Genomic DNA, 24,860 nt, shown 5'->3' on the forward strand with positions numbered 1-24,860 from the left:
ATTTCACTCTCTCTCTTTTCCTTATGCTATTTCTTCTAAGGGGAATGACCTCTCTCCTTGATGCCTTATATCATTTCTTTTATTATTGTACTATTCTTTAAATCTTTTACTGTTCTTTCATTACCAGACTAGGTTAGAAGTTTCTAAAGGTTAATGACGGTATTTCCTGCTGCATCTTTGAACTCCATATAATGTCTAATACCATGCTTTGTGTGTAGCAGGCATTCAACTAATATTCCTGAACTTGATTAGTGCTTTATATTTTCCCTCCTTCATTTTTTTTATTGTGGTAAAATATACAAAACATAAAATTAACCCTTTTAACCATTTTTTAGGTATACAGTTCCATAAAATCAAGTACATTCTCATTGCCGTACAACCATCACCAACCATCCCTCTCCAGAGCCTTTTCATCTTCCCCAGCTGAAATTCTGTGCCTGTTGAATGCTAACTCCCCACTTCCCCCTTTCTCACAATCCCTGGCAACCACCATTCTACTCTCTGTCTCTATGAACTTGACTGCTCTAGGAACCTCACCATAAGAAGAATCATGCAATATTTGTCCTTGTGCAACTGGCTTATTTCAGTCAGCATGAAGTCTTCAAGTTTATGCTATAGCATGTGTCAAATTTTTCTTCCTTTTTAAGGTTTAATAATATTCCATTGTATGTGTATATACAATATAAACACCACATTTTGTTCAGCCCTTCCGTCTGTCGTGGGTTGCCCCTTTACTTTGTTGATAATATCCTTTGATGCCTGAAACTGTTAAATTTTGATGAAGCCCAATTTATTTTTTCTTTTGTTGCCTTGATTTTTGGTGTCATATCCAAGAAATCATTACCATATTCAGTGTCATGAAGCTTTCCCCCTGTTTTCTTCTAAGGGTTTTATAGTTTTAGCTCTTACTGTTAGGTTGTCGATTTGAGTTAATTTTTGTATATGGTCTAAGTAAGAGTCCAAATTCATTTTTATTGTATGTGAATATATCTAGTCTTCCCAGCACCATATGTTGAAAAGACTGTATTTTCTCCACTGAATAGTCTTTCCCTCATTCGTATTTCATTGAATGAGCTTCAACTTTAGTGTCACTGCTGTGACCATAATAGGTTTTAAGATCTTTCCTGTCACTGTCTTGTCTTAAAGGCTTAAAACTTGCTTATGCTTTCTTCACTTGGAAGTAAAAGAGGAGGACCAGGGAAGATGTATACATTGAAAACAGAACCATCATCTCTCATCTCTCTGTCCTCTTATTAACTGCTTGTTTAGATAGAGTAACCCTCTTTGTTCTGTACCTCACCTTCCTGAAACATAGTAGAAACATTAGAATACTTTGCTAGTCTGAAATTTTAAGTCACTTAGCCTTTCTGGACTTTTGATTCCTTTTCTGTTAAATGAGAAGACTGAGCTAAATGATCTCTCATGTGTCTTTTGCTATAAAAATTCTGTGATACTTGTGAATGGCTTTTGAACAGTTAGTAAAAATTCAGTGGAGAGTAGAACAGTTTTATTATACCAAAGGAATACATTAAACTTGGTATCCCCAAGAATATATTATCTTTATTACTTTGTCTACAGTTTTGGTATTTTCTCCATATATGAACAGAAGTTTTAAACATAGCTATGATGAGTTTCTTTCAATGGTAAAACACTTAGTTTCTAAGTATTTCTGTGGTTTGTAGTATTGCCGTCTTTATTTTCTTTATGCATTAAGGAGAAGGGACATAAGTTCAGGTACATGAAATTTGCATGAAGAAAAGAGGACCAGCAACCAGGTGAAAAACTGAGCTAGAACAGAGACAGACACCTCTCTTCTGGAAAGTCAGAGAATACTAAAGTCTAGAAAGGGGTTTTTTGGATGCTTCACCCCTGAATACATCTTTGAGAGGCCCATGTCTGTATACTGTGTATGCATATATTAATTGATTGCCAAAAAGCCATTTTTTTCCTCATGTCACCTGTAGTGTTGATTGTGTAATTAAACTTACCTATTAAACTACAGTTAGTTATAATATGATTGAGTTCATTTTACTTTATAAAATTTTTGTCATTGCTGTTTGTCTCTTGTCTTTTTATAACATTATGTGGAAATGAAAATGATGATAGCTAATATTTGTTGAGTGCATGATACATTTGTTTTAACTTTATTATTGTTTTCATATCTTTTCAAAGAAAATGATATTTTAGTGATGGTGTTTTATCAGGAACTATTCTAGAGCCCAGGAGAGAAGTTAGTTCATTACATACAATGATTTCTTAACAACATTAGGGATTAATTCTCTCGGTCAAAAAAAGGTGACTGGGTAGCTATGAAGACAAGATGACACAGAAACTTTGTAAAGTTTTTGAATTTTGAACTCTCTGAATGTATTATCATTAGTACTGTTATTAATACCAAATTAAATCATTAGTGATAAAGTGATATATTACCTTTAAAACTTCTCATTCGGAATCCTGACTCATATATTTAGAAAGAGAAATAAAAGTCTTGCCTCTGTCAAGTATTATTTCAAATCACAGCAGTAATTATATTTATACTTAAGTATTCTGGATTGCAGAAGCAAGCTAGACTGCTGCTAGGCATTCTGAACAGCAGTACTAAAAACCTGAAATGGGAAGCAAATCTGGCATGCAATAGCAAAATTGGGGGATATATCTGTTTAACCAGAGAATGTCCTTAGTTTGGTAAAAGGGTTAGAAATGCAGTCTACTTTGGAGACTGATTAAAAATGATAAAATAAAGAATGATGTGCTCAATGAGCTGCAACTCAAATAGAGGAAATTTAATGGGAAGTGATTACATTAGTAGCAGATGGGCTTGCTTCCTGAATTGCAATTTTACTGGAAATGCTAGAACAGCTTAAATTTGTTTTTCACATTTAGAGTCTGATAAAAAGATAGATAAAGAGATTTGTTTATTTGGTGTGTTATTGTGATTCTTACCGTGTCTTTTGGGTACTTCATTTTTACCAGGCTATTTTTATGATTCCCACAAACCCACCACCAACATTCAGGAAGCCAGAACTTTGGTCTGATGATTTCACCGATTTTGTTAAAAAGTGCCTAGTGAAGAATCCTGAGCAGAGAGCTACTGCAACACAACTTTTACAGGTCAGTGCTTGTGTCTCTAAGGGGAGGATATTTTCTTTACACCGTTTAGCTTTCTGACATTGACCAGAATTGAGTTTCATTAACTGATTTATTTATTTTTTTTCATTAACTGATTTCTAAAGATGAAAACCTCCCAAGAAATATGGATTGATTTAGAGAGAGACCTACAGACACACACACCATTCTTCTCCTGTATGTTCTTTTTCTCTCATTTTTTTTTTTTTTTTGTTTTCCAAGTTCAATCTTCTCTCCGCCCCCCTTTTTAATTTTTGTTGTCAATTCTTTCCTCCTAAAGTTGTGTTAAAACTAAACTTCCATAGGGTTCTCATTTCAGATATGAGTTCTCGTTTCCATTATTACTGTTTCTTATGTTTTTCTTCCTGATGTATTATTCCTTGACCCAGCATTTCTTCTTTGACTTTTTGCTCTATAAGATACATAAATGCAATATTCCTGAACTCCTTGTGAAGATCACATGTTATAAATACTGGTTACAAGATGACTTAAATGAAGAGTGTCAGTGTCCCTCTACAACTTGACTTTGTATCCAGAGTGTCAGGAGGTTTTTTTTTTTTAATCTGCTTTGACATTAAATGCAAATAGAAATAATTTAATACTTTTAATAAGTATTTGTGAGTCTTTACTTTCCCAGCAGAACTGGCTTAGACCTCTAAGCTATGATAAGTGTACACGTTAACAAAACTTGATATTTGGAAAATAATTCTTTTTGTTAAGTGACAAAAGGATTAAAAACATAGTTATAAAAAGTGATTTTTCCAAGGTACCGTTTTTAAAAAAGGTATTGTTGAGGGATATAAGAAGCAGGCTCTTAAATGTAAGGTTTATTGTTATGAAAATTTAACTTAATTTCCATGGAAGGCGATTTAGCAATATCTGTCTAGAATAAAACACCATATATTCTTTGACCCAACAATTACTTTTCTAGAAATTTACTCTACAGAGAAATTTAACCATGTATGAAATAACATATGTGTAAAAGTCTTCATAAAACAATGTAACGGCAAAAGATTGGAAACAACATAAATATAAACAAGCAATTTGAGGTCCATCGAGGGGAGTGATTGGCAAAATACACACGTCTACACACACATATATGTATATATACATATGTCAATGCTTATCGTGGAGTAGCTCTAGAAAAATAAGCAAGAAACTGCCTCCAGAGAAGGTAACTATATGGCTGACAGGAGTGGGATGGAGACTTACTTTTTGCTGAAGGCTCTCTTTGAGCCTTTTGGGTTTTGTGTTATGTGCACATATTACTTTACAAAAGTTACTTAGTTGAAACATTTATTTTGAAATATTGTCCGCACTTCAAAGGAATTTTAAACACATAAATCAAGGATGTATTGCTTTTGTTATTGTATTGACTGTCTAAATTATTCAGCCCTAAAGAAGTCAAGAAAGAAGCAGGGAGGGGAAATAACAGAAAAAGTGGGACAAATAGTACAAAATCTGATGATGATGAAGTAAATCCAAATGTATCTGATTTCTGGTTTTTGGATAATTTAACCAATATTTCTTTCTAGTCTTTCTTCCATAATCTTTTCTAATCTTTTTAAAGAAATTCTGTGTTTAGCCTAGAGTTTTTAGGGTGGAAAAGCATTTAAGAACTATTCTAGTAAAATTTCCTAATTTTGTTTATGAGAGTACCGAAGCCCAGAAAGGTTCAATAATTCACTGAAGGTCACACAGTGATTAAGGGGTTCTTCTAGGTTTATCCCACTTGTCCTCCAGCCCCACTTGTCACCGTTTCTCCATTCTGCTTTTTACCCAGGAAGTTGACCTGTATGAACTACATTAGCAAGCTCTGTTACCCTCTGGCTTCTAGTTGGGTTTGGCCCAAGTATTTTTCCTTATAATAAGGGCAAACAATGCAACTGGTTTTGTATAGTGCTTATGAGCGAATAATTGTTTTCTTGATTTTTAAAAACTTTTTCTGTTGTGCTGTTGTTGACCATGGAGGCCCTCTGTTATAATGTGGTATCCTCGTCTGGCCTCTTAATTGACCTCTTTCTTGACCTCCCCTTTTTTCCCTTTATAAATACTGAAATAATAGACTTGTAGTTCCTTATACAAATCATGCTTTTTCAATCCTCTATACCTTTTTTCATGGTGTTTCTCCCACCCCCCACTTGCTAGTTTAAAGACTGCCTTTACCAACAGGCTTCTTTTTACTCATTGTCTCACTGTTTCTAATTCAAATTAGGTACTCCTCCAGAAAGCCTTGCCTTCATCTTTGTTCAGGCTAGTTGTTCCTCTGTGTTCCCATAAGCACCCTGTGCATATCATTTACCATGTTAGAATCAAATAACTTGTTTCTGTGTCTTTGTCCTAGATTGTAACTAATTCAGGGTCAGGGGCTATATGCCTTTTGGAAGGGGATTACTTTTGCACTCCTGGTACCTAGTGCTTAATACATGTGTATTGAATTCAATATGTGTTTATTTAAGATAACAAACTTCTGATTTTAAAAGCTTTTTAGATAGGATTATTATCTGTTGTCTCATTAGTGTCTCATTAGATGCCTTAGAGTTTTATTTTGCTGGATGTCTGGAAGCCATTCTGGCTCTTAAAGGACTTTCACATGTGTCTTATATAAGTTAAATTATATTTTAACTTTAAGAATACAGTCTTATTACCAAGTTTTAATGGACATTTGGCTATAATCTACATGTATAGATTTTACTATATTGATTTCTAGACTTTGACAAACAGTTTCTAAAGAGGAATTTGTGCTGAATTTTTTATAGTGGTTTATTTTCTGACATAAGATAGATAATTGTGTAAGTTTAAAAGAATTGTAGGCTGAGACTGAAAGGATCCTTTGAGATTATTGAGTTGAACTCTTAGTAGTTTTTGAAAGATGAGGATATTGAATCCCCAGGGACAAGGTTCAAGTTCAGCCTAGTGCCACTAGAGCTCCTGATCTGGAAATGTTCCTTGTACCTTCTGGTGGGTAGCCTAAAACCTGAGAGTCAGCTCTTGCCCTAGTCTGGCCTTCTGGAAGAATGAGATCTGCCATTATTCGAATTAACCCATGGGCTTTGCTGGAACAGCTGGTGTCATGGGTCACTCTGTGAACTCCCATGGCATGTGACTTATTCTTCATTTTACCAGATCAAGTGAGGAGTAGAAACTTTATCTATCTCACTGTCCTTCCCATTTATAATATAATTATCTTTAATACTTCCTCTTCATAATTGAGATCCATATCAAAGTGTTATAGTATTTGTTTTAACCTTTAAACCAGGGGTCCCCAACCCCCAGGCTGCAGACCAGTACTGGTCCGTGGCCTGTTAGGAACCGGGCTGCAAAGCAGGAGGTGAGTGGCGGGCGAGTGAGCGAAGCTTCATCTGCCGCTCCCCATCGCTCCCCATCGCTCCCCATCACTCCCCATCGCTCCCCATCGCTCACATTACCGCCTGAGCCATCCCCGCCACCCATGGAAAAATTGTCTTCCATGAAACCGGTCCCTGGTGCCAAAAAGGTTGGGGACTGCTGCTTTAAACGATCGAGAAAACTCAAGAGAATAAGGGAAATCTATTATATTGTGTTTAACCCATTTTTGCTCTTTCCAGTGTTCTTTCTCCTAATGTTCCAAAGTTCCTTCTTTTGTTACTTTCTTTTTGTTTTAGCCATTCATTTAGGGTAGGTCTGTGGTAACAAATTCTCTTAGTTTTCCTTCATCTGAGAATGTCTTATTTCCTCTTCATTCCTGAAGGATATTTTCACCGGCTATAGAATTATTCATTGACAGTTCTTTCAGTACTTGGAAACTGTTGTGCCACTGTCTTGGGACATCCATGGTTTCTTATGCGAAATCTACAGCCATTTGAATTGTTTTACCCCTTGATCATTTCAAGATGAAATGATCTTTGTCTTTATTTTCAGAAGTTTAATTATGATGTGCCTTGGTATGGCTTTCTTTGCGTTTATACTTTAGTTTAGAATTTGTTCAGCTTCTTGAATCTGTGGGTTTATATCTCTTGCCAATTTTGGGAAGTTTCCAGTCATTATTTTTTCAAACACTTTTCAGCCCTACCCTCTTCTGTCTTTCTAGGACTCCACTGACACAAATGTCAGATTTTTTTAGTCCCACAGATTCCTGAGGTTCTGTTCATTTATCTTCCAGTTTAGTTTCTCTCTGTTGTTCATATTGTGTAATTTCTACTGTTGCATATTTTGATTCACTGAATCTTCCCTCTGTCCTCATTCTGCTGTTGAGCTAGCCCATCCATCAGGTTTTCATTTTTGTTATTATATATTTTAGTTCTAAAATTTTCATTTGTTTCTTTTTTATATCTTCTAATTCTTTGCTGAGACTTTCTAATTTTTCATGTGTTTACAAGCATGTTTGTAATTGCTAATTGAGGACTTTTATGATGACTGCTTTAAAATCCTTGCTGGATAATTCTGATATCCATGTCATCTTGATGTTGGTATCTATTGATTGTATTTTCCCATTTAAGTTGAGATTCTCCTGCTTCTCGTCATGATGAGTGATTTTCATTTGAAACCTGGGCATTTTGGGTATTATGAGACTCTAGATCTTACTTAAATTTTCTGTAATAAGTGGAGTCCTCTAACACGGCTTCAGTGGGGTAGAGGGGCACCACCTCATTTCTGGCAGGTAGCATTAGAAGTCCAGGTCCCCAGCTTGGTCTCCTTTGACATGTAGGGTGGGGGAGGGGTTCCTTATTACCACTGTACAGGGGTGGGAACTCAGGTTCCCTCAGTGGCCTCTTCTGGCACTGCAGGGCCTCAGTATAGCTGGGTGGTGATGAAAGTTCTGATTCTCCACTAGGCCTCCTCTGATCCCACTCTAGCAGAGAGGGAGGTGGGGTTTCTTTACTACTGCCTGGTAGCAGTATAAGTCCAGGCTTTCTTGTGATCTCCACCGACACTCCCCACTGGGGGTGGGGAGTGATTTTTATACTGCCTGGTATAGATGAATGCCCTAGCTTAACATCTGGTTTTCTCTGATACCCCTGCAGTGAAAGGATTGGACAGCCTCCAGAAGGTAGAAGTCTAGGTTCCCCACCCAGCCTTTGCTGGTTGGGGTGGGGCATGTGCTTTCTCTCTGGTGTTTGGGTGGAGTAGAATGGTGATTGTCTAAAAGAGAAGGTGGCACACTGGCTAGCTGTCCCTTTCCTGATCCTTTGGCTCAAGAGAGCAGGCCTTTGTAGGAGCTTTTTTAGTTTGTATCCATTGGTGTTTCTAGGTTGCTGGCTTCTCCAATAACCAGTCTGGGATAAATGAGGTAAAAAAAAAGCCCATGGACTCACAGCTGTGTCTTTCCTTTAGTCCTCTGGTCCCTAGTTAATCTGCCACCTTTCAGTGTCTTCCTGTGTTTGTTTTATCGTCCAGGGTTTTAGCTATACTTTAATGGAGAGGTATAGGGGAAAGTATGACTGCTCAATCTGTCCACAAGCAGAAGTCTGTCTTCAGTTCACTTTAAACTCTTGTTCTCTCACCTTTTATGAATAAATAATTTATTTGAATTCTTTCAGTTCAGAAATTGATCATTCAGAACATGAACAAAATTTAAGAGGAAATGGTTCAAATTTTAAAAGAATAAATCTTCAAACAGCCCTACTTTTTAAAATACATGACCAAGAATGTGATAGGTTGATTTTGGGTATTCTTTGTCTTAGCATTAGTTCAGGTGGTTTAAGAATTCTTGCCCTTTTTTAGTTTATATTTTAGCTTACTCTTTTTTTTTTTTGTCCACGCCACTCGGCTTGTGGGGTCTTAGTTCCCCAACCAGGGATCGAGCCTGAGCCCCTGCAGTGAAAGCGCCAAGTCCTAACCACTGGACCACCAGGGAAATCCTAGGTACATTTAGAAATAGTGAAACTATATTGCCTTTTGGAATTTGGTGTGTTTACCTTTTTTTTTAAATTGATATTCTTTTTAAAACTCTTCATATAATTACCTTCTTGTCTGACATAGATGTTAAATTTTTGGTTCATTTATGTTTTTTTCCCTTCGTTTTATGGCGCTGGATTGAATAAATATTCTCCTATATTACCCTCTAGTTCTTTTATATTTCCATTTTCTTTTGACTTTTAACTTCTTGATCTATCTGGCATTTATTTTGATATTTCTGTGGTAAAGATCTAGTCTAATTCTACCCACCCCACCCCCCCAAAAGAAAAAAGAAACAGCAGGCAATAAGTATTTTTTCCTCACTGATTGGAATTGCTGCCTTCGTAATATGCCAGCTTATTTCGTATGTTATATTCTATTTCCAGTCATTATATTCTGTTTTGTTGTTCTTTCCATTCTTATGCTGGTACCACATGCTTCTCTAGGCATTTAACAAAAAGATGTAACTTCTGTTTATTGATTTTTCTGCTAACTCAGTCTGATTATATTATGCAGATCACTTTATTTACTTTTTACCTGTTTTATTTCTCAGTGACTGAAAAGGAATATTAATACCTCCTATTCTTATTTAGATCAACTTCTTATGTCTCTATTTTTGTTACACATAATGCTGTACTAATATATTGAGTTTATAACTATAATATCTTTCTTTGTATTATGTCCCTTATTAATATTATATGACTCTTCCTTCATTCACTATTTTTTCCCTTCAATTCTGCTTTTTTTGATGTTAGTCTTGATATTATTTTATGTTTGACTAATATTTCATTGCCTATCCTTGACTTTTAACCCAAGTTCTTTTTAGTATGCCCCTGCAGAAATATAATTTGGGTTTATTTTATTAAGTATATCTCACATAGAAAGCACGTAGCTGAATTTATCTTATGAACTAAGTGTCTTTTAGTACTTAACTAAAATACTGCTTAATAAATGGAAATTCAACCCATTTATTTACATTGGTTTATAGTAATAATATTCCAGTCACAGTTGCCATGGTTTTTTTGCCACCTCATTTTCTCTGTTTTTTGTTGTTGTTGTTCTGTTCTTTTTTATGTTGCTTTGCATTTTAAAATTTTACTACCAACTACTTTTAAAAAGCCTTTAAAAATATTCTTTAAAAATCTGCCAATGTGTCTGATAAAACTTCTCTTCTTATTATCAAGAATGCTCTAATAGAATGGCCTTGTTCTCAAAGTACCCTTTTAACTTTATTAGCCAGTTCCTCTTTGTTGGTCAGAACCATGCCTGTAGCAGTTATGTAGGGAAAACATGAGTACAAATGAAGTAAGACATACTGAGATTTTGAGATTAGGAATGTTAAGCTCTATAGACTAATGATAGCATAACACTGTTTAGTGAGTTCACAGTGAGCTGCATGAAAGTAAGTTTGCAGTAGACTGGATGTGTACTTTGGCATTTAGCTGCTGCATAGCACAGGGCGATCAGCTCAGTGCTTTGTGATGACCTAGAGGGGTGGGATAGGGAGGGTGGGAGAGGGCCTCAAGAGGGAGGGGATATGGGGATATATGTATATATATAGCTGATTGACTTTGTTATACAGCAGCAACTAACACAACAATGTAAAGCAGTTAAAGATATATTAAAAAAAAAAAAAACTGTGGCTTGGAGGAATGGCTCATAATTTTTCCTGAGAAGATAAAGTATAATACAATTTGAGATTTCTGTTCCTTAGTGAAGAGGTGCAATTCTACTGGTTCCCAGTTTTTGCTGTGTTGGTCTTCCTTCACTCCTGTTAATATATAGTCACTAAATCCTTCTTAAGAGTTCTTCCATCAGATTCAGTATTTCCTCTTGACTGTGGCAGCTATTTTTTTAATCCAGGTTCTTAATAATTTGCACCTGTGTTGCAGTTTCACCCCATCTTATTTCATTTCTAAACTCTACTGCAAGATTACACTGTCACAGACATTCTTTTCCTTACACCATTCTCTTGTTTATGTACTTAAAGGGATTGTCAAGCAAAATTCAAGTATCTCATTCTGAGTGTTTATCCCTCTTGTCCCACTCTTACCTGTATCTAAACTCACAGGACAGCGTTTCTCTAAGCAGTGTTTCTGTTTTGGCTAGACAGCTCTTCCTATGGTGTTCTAACATACATCCCCTATCTGTGTTTTTTCATATTGTGCATAGTTTTCCTTCTCCCTAAAATGGTCTGATTCTTCTCTGTGAGGCATCTGAGATTATGTCACCTCTTCTTTTACTTTTACATCTCTTAATCATATAGACTGTGCTAAATCATCATTAATGTAACTTGTATGTCACATTGTAATTTTTTTTATGTTTGTCTTTTGTTTCTTATTCCAGATAATAAGTTCCTTAAGGGCAAAGATCATATCTTCAATTAGTATTAATTTTTGTGACCTTTTTACCATTGTTTCTCAGAATTTTTAACAGTAGGACTGGGATTTCTTCCTTCTTGCTCTCCACCATCCTCTAGGGCACTGTCTTTGTCTGTTTCCCAGCGTAGCAGAAAGAGAAGAAATCACAGAAGAGTGCATAGTCTCAGTGTTTTAAGGTCCAGATCAGGGAGTGGAACACAACGCAGGCACTCACACTTCATTGGTGAGAACTTAATCACAACCAACTGAAAGGGAGACTGAGAAATGTAGGATGTAGCTGGGTAGCCATAGGTCCAGCCACAACTGTATTTTGGTGGGTGACTAGGACTCTCCACCACAGGTATGTTGATAGAACTTAATTTATCTGGTGATCAGTTTATAACTGCTATAAAAGAATTTATTAGTTCTTTGTCATCAATGCTAGAATTTCTGTAATCAGGTAAAATTCTTACTCATAGTTTTCCCAAATGGTATGTTCACCATTTTAAAGCCTCTTACAAATGTCTGTAATTTCTTCTTAGCACTAGAATTTTTTTTATCTTTAAGAATATTTTTGTGTTGTATTGATCTTTATGAAAATAACTCAGATGGCTTTCTACTGACATATAATTGTGAAAATTACATTTTGAAGCTGTGTTGCTGCTTCAAAATATGGTTATCTATTCCAAATTATACTTTTAACCATTCCCTCTACTTTCTCTCATGTTACTCCTCTGAATTAAAAAGTCATCAAACACCCAGGTATTTTCTGGTGGTTTCACTTCTGTTTATCAGAATTGTAACAAACTCAGATGTTTTAGCTAGATCAGGGTGGTATAGAAGTGAAGCAGTACTTATTTTCTGAAAAATATTTTTCTCTTATTGCTATTTTCTACTTCTCCCTTGGAAATGATTACATTATTAAAGACATAATAAATAGAAAATATGTAAAAGAAGTAAAATAAATAGTTACCCTCCTTTTGACTACTGATTCTGGCTGTCAGCTTGTTAAGATTAATTAAAATTTGTAACAATACCAAAATCATTTTATTATTATATGTAATTTAATCACCAATCTTTAAAAAAATTTTTTTTTGTCTTTTTTACTACCTAATCTACCTAATCTGTACTTCCTTTGGACAATTATATCTGTAAGGGGAATGTAGTTTTATTAACAGGATTACATTTTTGTATGTATGCTTTAATGGTTTTTTAAAAACTTGTAAACCTGAAAGTAAAATCTTTATTTCTAAAGCCGTTGAAATATTCTCTGTTCTTAACCTATACATTTAATTCTGGATAAAGGACCAATCATTGAAGCCTATGCTCCTGGTTCACATTTACGTGTTGTTTTAATGTTTTAAAGATGTAATTCAGAGAAACCATTTGAATTTATACCATTGAATTTTACTTTTCTAGCACCCTTTTATCAAGAATGCAAAACCTGTATCAATTTTAAGAGACCTGATCACAGAAGCCATGGAGATCAAAGCTAAAAGACATGAAGAACAGCAGCGAGAATTGGAAGAGGAAGAAGAAAATTCGGTTCGTAATTACCCTAAAAAAGTTGATCTTTTTCTTCTGAGTCGAGAATATCCTATAATTTTGGGTTTTTTCTTTAAATATATCATTAGCACTTTCTGTTTTATTGTACAAGTGAAGTATGTTTGTTCATTAAATCTCAAAATATATTTCATTTTATTAAATGATGTCTTTTCTGATGTCTTAAGAATTAGTGATTAATGGGGAATGTAAGGTTAATATAATAGGCTTATACAGCACCTGGTATCTAGTTGACACTGAGGTGTGTTTGTTGAATAAATATTGTCTTGGATTTGGTCAAGTTTATGTTATATCTTCTGGAACTTACTTTTAACTGGTCATCAGTTATGCTGTAGATAGAGTACCACAGTAGAAGATGAGTTACTAGAGAAAGCAGGAGGGACATAAAAGGACCAGCTTATTACATTTACGTTCTATTAGTGCATCAGTGCATTTTAATAAAGTAAAAAATTATATCTATATATCGCATTTTATAGTGTCTAATGTTTTTATGCTTCATTGACGATTTTTTCCTTGTTTTAAATTATAATATTTTTTCTGGTTAAGGATATGGAGATGAATACATCTTGGTATTCAGTTAGTCATTAAATCTGAAAACACAGATATTTTATTTTTATACTGATTGGAAATGTCTTTGATAACATCATCTATATTTTCCCATAGAAGTTTTTTTTTTTAATCTTAACAGTTTTTGTATACAAATCCTATTATTTTGCTAATTCAAATTTACTTTCAATTTCAGAGACTAGTTATCTAATTGGTATTTCTTTTGAAATTCTTTTACCCTTTTCACCAAGTATTTTTAAAAATATTTATTTATTTATTTGGCTGCGCTGGGTCTTAGTTGCGGCACACAGGATCTTTGTTGCCGTGTGCAGGATCTTCGTTGCGGCATGCAGGATCTTTAGTTGCGGCATGTGAACTCTTAGTTGTGGCATGTGGGATCTAGTTCCCTGACCAGGGATTGAACCCGGGGCCCCTGCATTGAGAGCGTGGCCACTGGACCACCAGGGAAGTCCCTCACCAGTTATTAAACCTTGTGTCATATGGTAGCCCAGGACAAGGAGAAGTGCGCTTCTTTTCAGAGCTGATTTATAATCATTTTCTGTAGCTATTTGGCTAAATCAGTTACTCATTTGGCAGTGACTGTGGATTGCCTGGTGAGACAGATGCTTTAAGCTTATATTCTAGATATAATTTTTTTGCCAGTGAATTCACCATTCAGAATTTTAAACAGCATCCTCATAAAGGTGGTTTTTCCATAAGTAATATGGGATGATGTAAAGATCTTGGTTCTTGTTCTCAAACGGTCTTATAGTTCCCACCCTGTGTGATAATAGTTTTCGGTCTCTCTCTACAAATGATCAAATTTGTAAATGTCAGTTATTTTTTTGTAGTTTCAAAAGCACTTTCAGAAGCACTTTTATCATATTATTTGATCTTTAAAGAAGTAAGATTGAAGATGTGTATATTATTATCTCATTTTGCAGTTGACTGAAATTAAATTAGGAGTGAAGTCATTTACCAAAATTCACAGAACTGGTGAGGAGGGCTTCCCTGGTGGCGCAGTGGTTAAGAATCCACCTGCCAATGCAGGGAACACGGGTTTAAGCCCTGGTCCGGGAAGATCCCACATGCCACAGAGCAGCTAAGCCTGTGCGCCACAACTACTGAGCCTGTGCTCTAGAACCCGTGTGCCACAACTGCTGAGCCCACGTGCCACAACTACTGAAGCCAGTGTGCCTAGAGCCCATGCTCCGCAACTAGAGAAAGCCACTGCACAGCAACAAAGACCCAATGCAGCCAAAATTAATTAATTAATATTAAAAAACAAAACACAAAAAAACTGGTGAGGAAACAAGAATAAAACTAGGTATTTTACTTTTAAGCTTCCATCCTCCTTCATTAAGACTTTATGCTCACTTTTCAATCAAATATTTATTAGTATTTATAAAAATAAACATCACTGGATTATCAGAATTACATACTTTAATAAGATTATGTTCTCAAGAAGTCTAGTCTTTGCCCCTCTGGGGTGGTACCCAGTGGTTTTCTTTCACCTTATGTAAGCTTCTCATGAGTGCTGGACTAATTAACTGCCTTTAATTAGCTGTCATTGGAGTAGTGACTATTTTTGCTTTGCTCTTATTTTCCTATACTTAATTATAGGTTGGTTTCCATTTTTTATGGATAAGGAACTATTGCTTACCCCAGAACTTACCAGTTTTTACTAAGTTTTTTTTTTTTTTTTTGCGGTACGCGGGCCTCTCAGTGTTGTGGCCTCTCCCGTTGCGGGGCACAGGCTCCGGACGCGCAGGCTCAGCGGCCATGGCTCATGGGCCCAGCTGCTCCGCGGCATGTGGGATCTTCCCGGACCGGGGCACGAACCCGTGTCCCCTGCATTGGCAAGCGGACTCTCAACCACTGCGCCACCAGGGAAGCCCTTTACTAAGTTTTAAAGACCTTGCTATAGTCATCTCAGTTACTTTCTGCCACTTTGGTGATCTCTTTCTTCACTATTTTCCTCTCCTTCACTGAGCTCCAGTCACACTGATCTTCTTTCACATTTTTTATTATTTTAACATGCCAATGACCTTTCCTTATGCAGGGCCTTTGCATGTGCCATTCCCACTGCTTGAAACATTCTTCTTCCTTAGAACTCTTTGAATGAGTAGGTTCTCGTCCTTCAGGCCTCAGCTTTAACTATTATATACTGCTAAAAATTAGCAGTTTAAAACAACATACATTTATTATTTCATGGTATCTGTAGATCAGTATTTCAGGAGTGGCTTAGTTGGATGATTTTGGCTCAGAGTCTCTTCTGAGGTTGAGGTTTAAGTGTTGGTCAGAGCTGCAGTCATCTGAAGGCTTGACAAGGACTGCAGTTCCCAGGTAGCTCACTCATATGGCTGTTGGCAGGCTGTCTCAGCTCCTGGCCATCTGGGACACTCCATAGGACTATTTGAGAGTCTTCACAGTCTGGCAACTGGCTTTTCTTGGAGTGAGTGAGCCAAGAGCGAGAACAAAGAGGACATCTCAGTGCCTTTTATGACATCAGGAGTTGCACACTGTAAATTCTGCCACATTCTATTTGTTAAAAGAAGCTACTGGTCATAGAAAATGGTGGAGTAGGGAAATCTAAGAATCAGTGGCTCCACAGAAGCAACCATTAAGTTGGCAGAAACTGACAAGTCAAGCTTTTCAGAACACTGGAATCTAATAAAAAACTTACAGCAACCAGGGGAGTGCTTAATGAAGAAGCTTAAGAATGTTAAGTTTTGGTAAGAAAGTGTTGTGGCATTTTTGCTTTACATGCCTGCCATCCCCAATTTTTTAGCTCAGTGGCCGCCATGGGAACAGAGGTGGAGGTTGGGGGCAGGGGAGAGGAGTAAGAACCTTACTTTCAAAAAAATTGTGCTTTTGCATTTTGAGCTATCTGGCAGTTCCCTGTGGGGCTGGCACAGAGGCTTGCCTTTGTTTTGATCCCCTTAAGGTGGAGCAACTTCCTAGATGGTGTCTGTCCAAAACATCTAAATCTTCTAGAGTTAGTAAACAAGTTTAGCAAAGTTGCAGGGTACAAGATCAGCATACAAAAATCCATTATGTTTTTATACACCAGCAATGAACGACGCAAAAAGGAATTTAAGAAAACAGTTCCATTTACAATAGCATCCAAGAGAATGGAATACCTAAGAATAAATTTAGCCAAGGAGGTGAAAGAATTGTACAGTGAAAAATACGACACATTGCTGAAAGAGTACCTAAATCAGTGGAAAAACATCCCATGTTCATTGATTAGAAGACTTAATATTGTTTAAATGGCAGTACTCCCCAAAGTGACTCACATATTCATCTAATCCCTATGGTCTTTTTTTGCAAAAAGGAAAAGCCAATCTTCAAATTTGTATGGAGGAAGGGGCCCCAAGTAGCTAAAACAATATTGGAAAAGAACAAAGTTGGAGGATTCACTTTCCAATTTCGGAATGTAATACAAAGCTACAGTAATTAAATCAATGTGGTTCTGGCATGAGGACTGACATATAAATCAATGGAATAGAATTGAGAGTCCAGAAATACACCCATACATCTATGACCAATTAATTTTCAATGAAAGTGTGGAGACCATTCAATGGAAAAAGAGAGGTCTTTTTAACGGATGGCGCTGAGACAGCTGGATAGCCACATGTTAAAAGCGTGAGGTTGGACCCTTACATCTTATCATATACAATGACCTTTTAATATAAGGTCTAATTGGATGAATCAGTGACCAAAATATAAGAGCTAAAAGTTTATCACTTTTCATGCTGTTACTAACACTCTCTTGAGTGCTTCTAGCTTCTGCCCACTGCCCCGTTCCAAAGCCATCCCATTGTTTTAGGTATGTGTTACATAGTCTAGCGCACATTCAAGGTGTGGGGAATTAGGTTCTACCTTTTGAAGGGAAGACTGTCAAAATATTGTGGACAGATTTAAAAATCGCATCAGGTTTTTATGATTTCTTAGTTTTCAAATAAGCATTTATACTGTCTGGAACCAAGCTAGTGTTTCTGGATGAAACTATTATGTTGTTTTTTGTTGTTTTAATTGAAATTGTAAGAAAAAATTAAGTCTTGACAGAGTCACACACTTTGAGCAGTGTTCACACTCTTTGCCTTAGATTATGTTCTCAGGCAGTAGTTTCTATCTTGAGGTCATTTTGTCATTTGTGCTCTGAATATAAATAAATATGCATATGCACAGACACATGCAATTTATGAGAACAATGAGATATGCAGAGTGGATCTGAAGCCCTCCTACAGTAAGAGTATGTTTCTACATTGCCATTCGTTTTTATCAAATTTTTAAATCAGTAGTCATGTTCTCTCAAACTTTTATTCACACTGAAGGCTGAAAATCTTACATAGAGTTTGTCTTCATACTGTTCATTCCTTTGGTATTCTCTTGCAAATTGACTTAAAATTGAATTACATATACAGTTTTAAAGTAAAACAGTCAAATTCTCATAGCTACATGTCTCTTAATGTTCATGGCCAAATTGTCATTAAAGTGATACTCTATTTTTCATAAGAGTCAAACATTTTCATAAAATTTGCATTTATTTCTGACCAAGTCAGTACAAAGTTGGACATAGTTTGTCTATATAAACTGTAGGCATACAGGACTTTTTCTTGTTCTCATTCAGATTATACTAATATATCTGTAGCATTCAAGGTGTGAGCATGCATTCTGGTAATTTATTAATTATACAATAAACAATACATCCCTATGTAGTTCTTCTTTAATTTACTTTTTATTTTTTTTTGGCTGCGTTGGGTCTTTGTTGCTGTGCACGGGCTTTCTCTAGTTGCAGAGCACAAGCTCTAGGCACACGGGCTTCAGTAGTTGTGGCACGTGGGCTCAGTAGTTGTGGCACACAGGCTCTAGAGCACAGGCTCGGTAGTTGTGGTGCACGGGCTTAGTTGCTCCACAGTATGTGGGATCTTCCTGGACTAGGAATCAAACCCGTGTCCCCTGCATTGGATTCTGAACCACTGTGCCACCAGGGAAATCCCCCCTATGTAGCTCTTAAACTCTAAATCATCATTGATTTTTAAAAGATTAGTTTTAAGTTATCTGGTATGGCTTATTAAAATATTATATAGGCACTTACGTTTAAATATTTACACAGTACAAGTTACTGCTTGCTGATTTTAAATAAAATAACAAGGCAAACACTCCATACGTGGTACACTGAATGATTATTTAAAAGTGTAATGGATGATGTTAATAAATTGAATTTATAAGGCATAGAATGCACTATTGACAAGTGGTCATTTTTAAAGTAGATTAGAAGATTGATAAGGAGTTTGCAAGAATTGCTTTGTACTGGAGCTCAGGTGTTTCCCATGTCAATAACAATGTTACTTTAAGTAAAATACAAGGAACTGAAAGACGTGGGAGAATGTTAAAGTAAGTAAAATGTTGAGCAAAAAGTGGGATACTTCTTGATGTTAGGCTTGCTTGAGAGCTTTTCACTTTTATGCATGTAATAGGCCTTTTATTTTCACTTTCAAAGGTGTCATTTTATTTCATATTAATTTAGTAATGATTCAAAGAAAAAGATTTTGTCTACTAACTGGCTTTAGACCATGTTTTAGAGCTTCTGTCTTTGGAAAAGAAATGAGGACTTTCTAGTGATTTCTTTTCTGAACTTTTCTGGTCTGAACTCTAAACTTGTCAGGCTGCTGTCCTTAATGTCTGAGGGATGGCGTATCCCCTCCACTTGTGATTCACTGAAACAGTAATTCTTAGCATGGGTGTCGGGAGAAATGCCAGGGTGCTTGGGAAAATCCACATCCCTACAGGTGGTGAGATAGCCTCCGGGTGAGTAGTCTCAGAATCTTCCATCTTCCCCCTACCCCTGTTTAATAAAGGAACTTCAAATCAATCTCTCTCTTGAGGATCTTTTAAACTGATAAATAATAGAACAGCATCAGAATCTGCCCAAGTCAGTCCAGAAGCTTCTAACGTATCTAATTTGTTAAATTTGGGGGGTGGGGAGGGTAGAATTTATCTAAGAGCAGGACAGACTACTTGGACTAAAATCCTGATTCTGTTCCCAAATAACTGTCATTGGCCAAGTTACTTAACCTCTCTGCTTCAATTTCACTATCTGTAAAAAGGGGCTAGTGATAGATCATACTTCATAGAGTTGTTATGGGGATGTAATAAAAAATATGTATATCTTCACACTTAGAACAGTTTAACACACATAATATGCTCGATAAAGTTTAGCTTCAGTTTTATTAGTGCTACTACTTATATCACCACTGCTGCTATTATTTTAACATTTTGTCTGGGTGTTTTGTTTTTGTTATTATTTTGTTTGTTTAGTTTTTGGTTTCTTTGATGATAATTGTTCCTGCTGCTGGTTTTGCTACTCTAAGGGCCACCAAAATAACATCACTTACCAGACTTGAACCAGTATTTTGAAAATGTCTTTTTAACTGTTTTAAAACAAATTTTAAATGGTCAAATGTGCTTGGAAGAACTGGTAGAGATTTTTATAAACTACTTTAAGCTTAAAACCAGTAAAGATAATTTTAAAATTTATTCTCAGTCCTTCTTAAAAAGTAAATTAGATTTAGTAAGGAACATTTATATTTGAGATAACGTTATTGATCACAAACTGAAATTCTTTAAAAGGACTACTTGTTATTTCTCATTCTCCCCATATAATTAAAACACAATTCTAAAAAAATCCCTCTCAGTGTTTAGATAGCTGTGAGTATGTAAACATCATAATATATTATGATTACATATTTTTTATGTTTGTGATTTCTGGAACGAGTAGTTGTCACGGTTTTTGTTACTGTTGTTTGTTGCTGTTAATTTTTCTGTGTACCTATCACGAATTTGTTCTGAAACGCCACATTCCCAGACTCTCTGCAGAGGCTGTAAAGGCCTCTGTGTATGGTCAAACACAAATAATTGTTTAGTGTCATACTTTATTCTTGACTTATTCTTTCTCTCCCTCTATCTTCCTGTAATCTGAATGCTGACTTTCTGGAGTCTTGAACAGCTCTTCTCCTAAGACATCACCCCCCAGCCCCTTCAGCATCATCCTGCAAATTTCCTTTTCTCTCTTCTCTAACGGATCCTATGGTTTCTGGATCTTGTCTTTCTTGTTTTGCTTCCTTACTTTGATGCACTTTATCTCCCAGGAGCTTCCAGCCATTAGCAGGTTTTTTCACAACTTGTATATCTGACCATGTCTTTATTCTATCTTTACTGTTGATTGATTGAGTATAAAATTCTGGATTGAAAATAATGTTCCCTTAAAAAATTGAAGGCCTTGCTCTATTTCTTAACTTAGTAGTAAGGATGATGAGAAGCCAGATGACATTCAGATACCTAATCCTTTGAATGTTTTATAGAAGTTTTATAGATCTTCACTTTCTGTTATTTAAAACTTTCATGGAATGTGCCTTGGTGTAGATCTTTTTTTTTTTTTTTTTTTTTTTTGCGGTACACAGGACTCTCACTGTTGTGGCCCCTCCCGCTGCGGAGCACAGGCTTCGGATGCGCAGGCCCAGTGGCCATGGCTCACGGGCCCAGCCGCTCCACGGCATGTGGGATCCTCCCAGACTGGGGCACAAACCCGTGTCCCCTGCATCGTCAGGTGGACTCTCAACCACTGAGCCACCAGGGAAGCCCGGTGTGTAGATCTTTTTCCATTCATTGTGTGGAGTGCCTTTTGGCTCTTTCAATTTGGTAATGTCCCTTAATTCTGTGTTATTTTAGTTTTAAAATTTTTTATTGGAGTATAGTTGATTTACAAGGTTGTATTAGTTTCAGCTGTACAGCAAAATGAATCAGTTATACGTATACATATATCCACTCCTTTTTAGATTCTTTTCCCATAGGTCATTACAGAGTATTGAGTAGAATTACCTGTGCTATACAGTAGGTCCTTATTAGTTATGTTTTGTATATAACAGTGTGTATATGTCAATCCCAATCTCCTAATTTATCCCTCCCTCCCCTTTCCCCCCTGGTAACCATAAGTTTGTTTTCTACATCTGTGACTCCATTTCTGTTGTGTAAATAAGTTCATTTGTACCATTTTTTTTAAGATTCCACATATAAGCAATATCATATGATATTTGTCTTTATCTGACTTCACTCAGTATGAGAATCTCTAGGTCCATCCATGTTGCTGCAAATGGCATAATTTCCTTCTTTTTTATGGCTAAGTAATATTCCAGTGTATATATGTACCACATCTTCTTTAGTCACTCCTTTGTGGATATTAAGGTTGCTTCCATGTCTTGGACATTAAGGTTGCTTCCATTGTCTTGACTATTGTAAATAATGCTGCAGTGAACATAGGGGTGCATGTATCTTTTCAAATTATGGTTTTCTCCAGATATATGCCCAGGAGTGGGATTGCTGGATCATATGGTAGTTCTGTATTTAGTTTTTTAATGAACTTCCATACTGTTCTCCATAGTGGCTGTACCAATTTACATTTCCACCAACAGAGTAGGAGGGTTTCGTTTTCTTCACACCCTCTCCAGCATTTATTGTTCGTAGATTTTTTTTTTTTTTTTTTTTTTTTGGTGGTATGCTGGCCTCTCACTGTTGTGGCCTCTCCTGTTGCAGAGCACGATGAAGTGCCTTTGTTAGATGCTGATGAAGTGCTTTCACTACATGGAGGGTTTTGTTTTTGCTTTTTAAATCAGTGTTTCTAATTACAAATGTGATATCTACATGTGATTTTAAAATCTACAGAGAGCGCATAATAAAAAGAATCTTTGGCACCCTAGATCTTCATTTCCACAGCCTCCCTCCTGGGAAGCAACCATGATCATTAACTTCTTACGTATCTTTGTGGAAATCGTTTATGTATAAACGTCTCCTTTCTTCACCCTTTTTTGCACACACAGGAGCATACCATACAGACCTTGCTTTGTATCTTGAGATTGTTCCATATTTGGCACATTTAGATCTATCTCATTCTTTTCCACAGCTCCGTGTTTTACAATTATGTGGTTGAACCATGGTTTATTTAACCCGTCCACTAATGATAGATATTAAATATGTTGCCAGTCAATACACAATGCTGATTTGAATATTCTTGTCTTTGAAAACATGCAAGTATTACTTACGGGAGATGCTCCTCAAGGTGGAATTTCTGTGCCCCAGAAAGAAATTTAAACAGGGGAGTGGCGTGAACGAGCTGGCCTTTTATTTTTATTTATTTATTTATTTTTGTGGTACACGGGCCTCTCACTGTTGTGGCCTGTCCCGTTGCAGAGCACAGGCTCTGGATGCGTAGGCTCAGCGGCCATGGCTCACGGGCCCAGCCGCTCCATGGCACGTGGGATCTTCCCGGACTGGGGCATGAACCCATGTCCCCTGCATCGGCAGGCGGACTCTCAACCACTGCGCCACCAAGGAAGCCCTGTTCATAGATTTTTTAATGTGTGAGGTGATACCTCATTGTCATTTTGATTTACATTTCTCTAATAATTAGTGATGTTGAGCAACTTTTCATGTGCTTTTTAGCCATCTGTATGTCTTCTTTGGAGAAATGTCTATTTAGATCTTCTGCCTATTTTTTTGATTTTTTTTTTTTTAATATATTGAGCTGCATGAGCTGTGTGTATATTTTGGAGATTAATCCCTTGTCAGTCACTTCATTTGCAAATATTTTCTCCCATTCTGTGGGTTGTCTTTTTGTTTTGTTTATGGTTTCCTTTGCTGTGCAAAAGTTTTAAGTTTCATTAGGTCCCATTTGTTTATTTTTGTTTTTATTTTCATTAGTCTAGGAGGTGGATCAAAAAAGATATTGCTGCGATTTATGTCAGAGAGTATTCTGCCTATGTTTTCCTCTAAGAGTTTTGTAGTATCCGTTCTTACATTTAGGTCTTTAATCCATTCTGAGTTTATTTTTGTGTATGGTGTTAAGAAGTGTTCTAACTTCATTTTTTTTACATGTAGCTGTCCAGTTTTCCCAGCACACTTATTGAAGAGGCTGTCTTTTCTCCATTGTATATTCTTACCTCCTTTGTCAAAGATTAGGTGACCATAGGTGCGTGGGTTTATCTCTGGACTTTCTGTACTGTTCCACTGATATATATTTCTGTTTTTGTGCCAGTACCAAACTGTTTTGATTACCGTAGCTTTGTAGAATAGTCTGAAGTCAGGGAGCCTGATTCCTCCAGCTCTGTTTTTCTTTCTCAAGATTGCTTTGGCTATTTGGGGTCTTTTGTGTCTCCATACAAATTGTAAAATTTTTTGTTCTGATTCTGTGAAAAATGCCATTGGTAATTTGATAGGTATTGCATTGAATCTGTAGATTGCTTTAGGTAGTATAAGATTCTTCCAATCTAAGAACATGGTATATCTCTCCATCCTTTTGTGTCATCTGATTTCTTTCATCAGTATCTTATAATTTTCTGAGTACAGGTTTTTTGCCTCCTTAGGTAGGTTTATTCCTAGGTATTTTATTCTTTTTGTTGCAGTGGTAAGTGGGAGTGTTTCCTTAATTTCTCTTTCAGATTTTCATCATTAGTGTATAGGAACACAAGAGATTTCTGTGCATTAATTTTGTATCCTGCTACTTTACCAAATTCATTGATGAGCTCTAGTAGTTTTCTGGTAGCATCTTTAGGATTCTCTATGTATAGTATCATGTCATCTGCAAACAGTGACAGTTTTACTACTTCTTTTCTAATTTGGATTCCTTTTATTTCTTTTTCTTGTCTGATTCATGTGGCTAGAACTTCCAAAACTGTTTTGAATAAAAGTAGCAACAGTGGATAACCTTGCCTTGTTCCTGATCTTAGAGCGAATGCATTCAGTTTTTCACCATTGAGAATGATGTTAGTTGTGGGTTTGTCATATATGGCCCTTATTATGTTGAGGTAGTTTCCCTCTGTGCCCATTTTCTGCAGAGTTTTTAATCCTAAGTGGGAGTTGAATTTTATCAAAAGCTTTTTCTGCATTTATTGAGATGATCATATGGTTTTTAATTCTTCAGTTTGTTAATGTGGTGTATCACGTTGATTGCTTTGCGTATATTGAAGAATCGTTGCATCCATGGGATAAATCCCACTTGATCATGGTGTATGATCCTTTTAATGTGTTGTTGGGTTAGCTTTGCTAGTATTTTGTTGAGGATTTTTGCATCTGTGTTCATCAGTGATATTTAGTTTTTAGTTTTCTTTTTTTGTGTGTGGTATCTTTGTCTGGTTTTGGTATCAGGGTGATTGTGGCCTCAGAACAAGCTTGGGAGTGTTCCTTCCTCTGCAGTATTTTGGAAGAGTTTGAGAAGCATAGGTGTTAGCTCTTCTCTAAATGTTTGATAGAATTCGCCTGTGAAGCTATCTGGTCATGGACTTTTGTTAGTTGGGAGTTTTTAAATCACAGTTTCAATTTCATTACTTG

General features: G+C 36.3%; 1 protein-coding gene across 1 annotated transcript in view; it reads left to right on the forward strand.

The window, feature by feature from the left end:
* STK3 (serine/threonine kinase 3) overlaps positions 1 to 24,860 on the forward strand; it is a 327,224-nt gene that overhangs the window by 184,587 nt on the left and 117,777 nt on the right. Inside the window, exons 7-8 of the mRNA XM_067711661.1 lie at positions 2,974 to 3,111; positions 12,783 to 12,908. Of these exons, the coding sequence (XP_067567762.1) occupies positions 2,974 to 3,111; positions 12,783 to 12,908 (264 nt within the window). The remainder of the gene's footprint in view (positions 1 to 2,973; positions 3,112 to 12,782; positions 12,909 to 24,860) is intronic.

Source organism: Pseudorca crassidens, chromosome 17, assembly GCF_039906515.1.
Source record: "Pseudorca crassidens isolate mPseCra1 chromosome 17, mPseCra1.hap1, whole genome shotgun sequence".
NCBI classification, from domain to species: Eukaryota; Metazoa; Chordata; class Mammalia; order Artiodactyla; family Delphinidae; genus Pseudorca; species Pseudorca crassidens.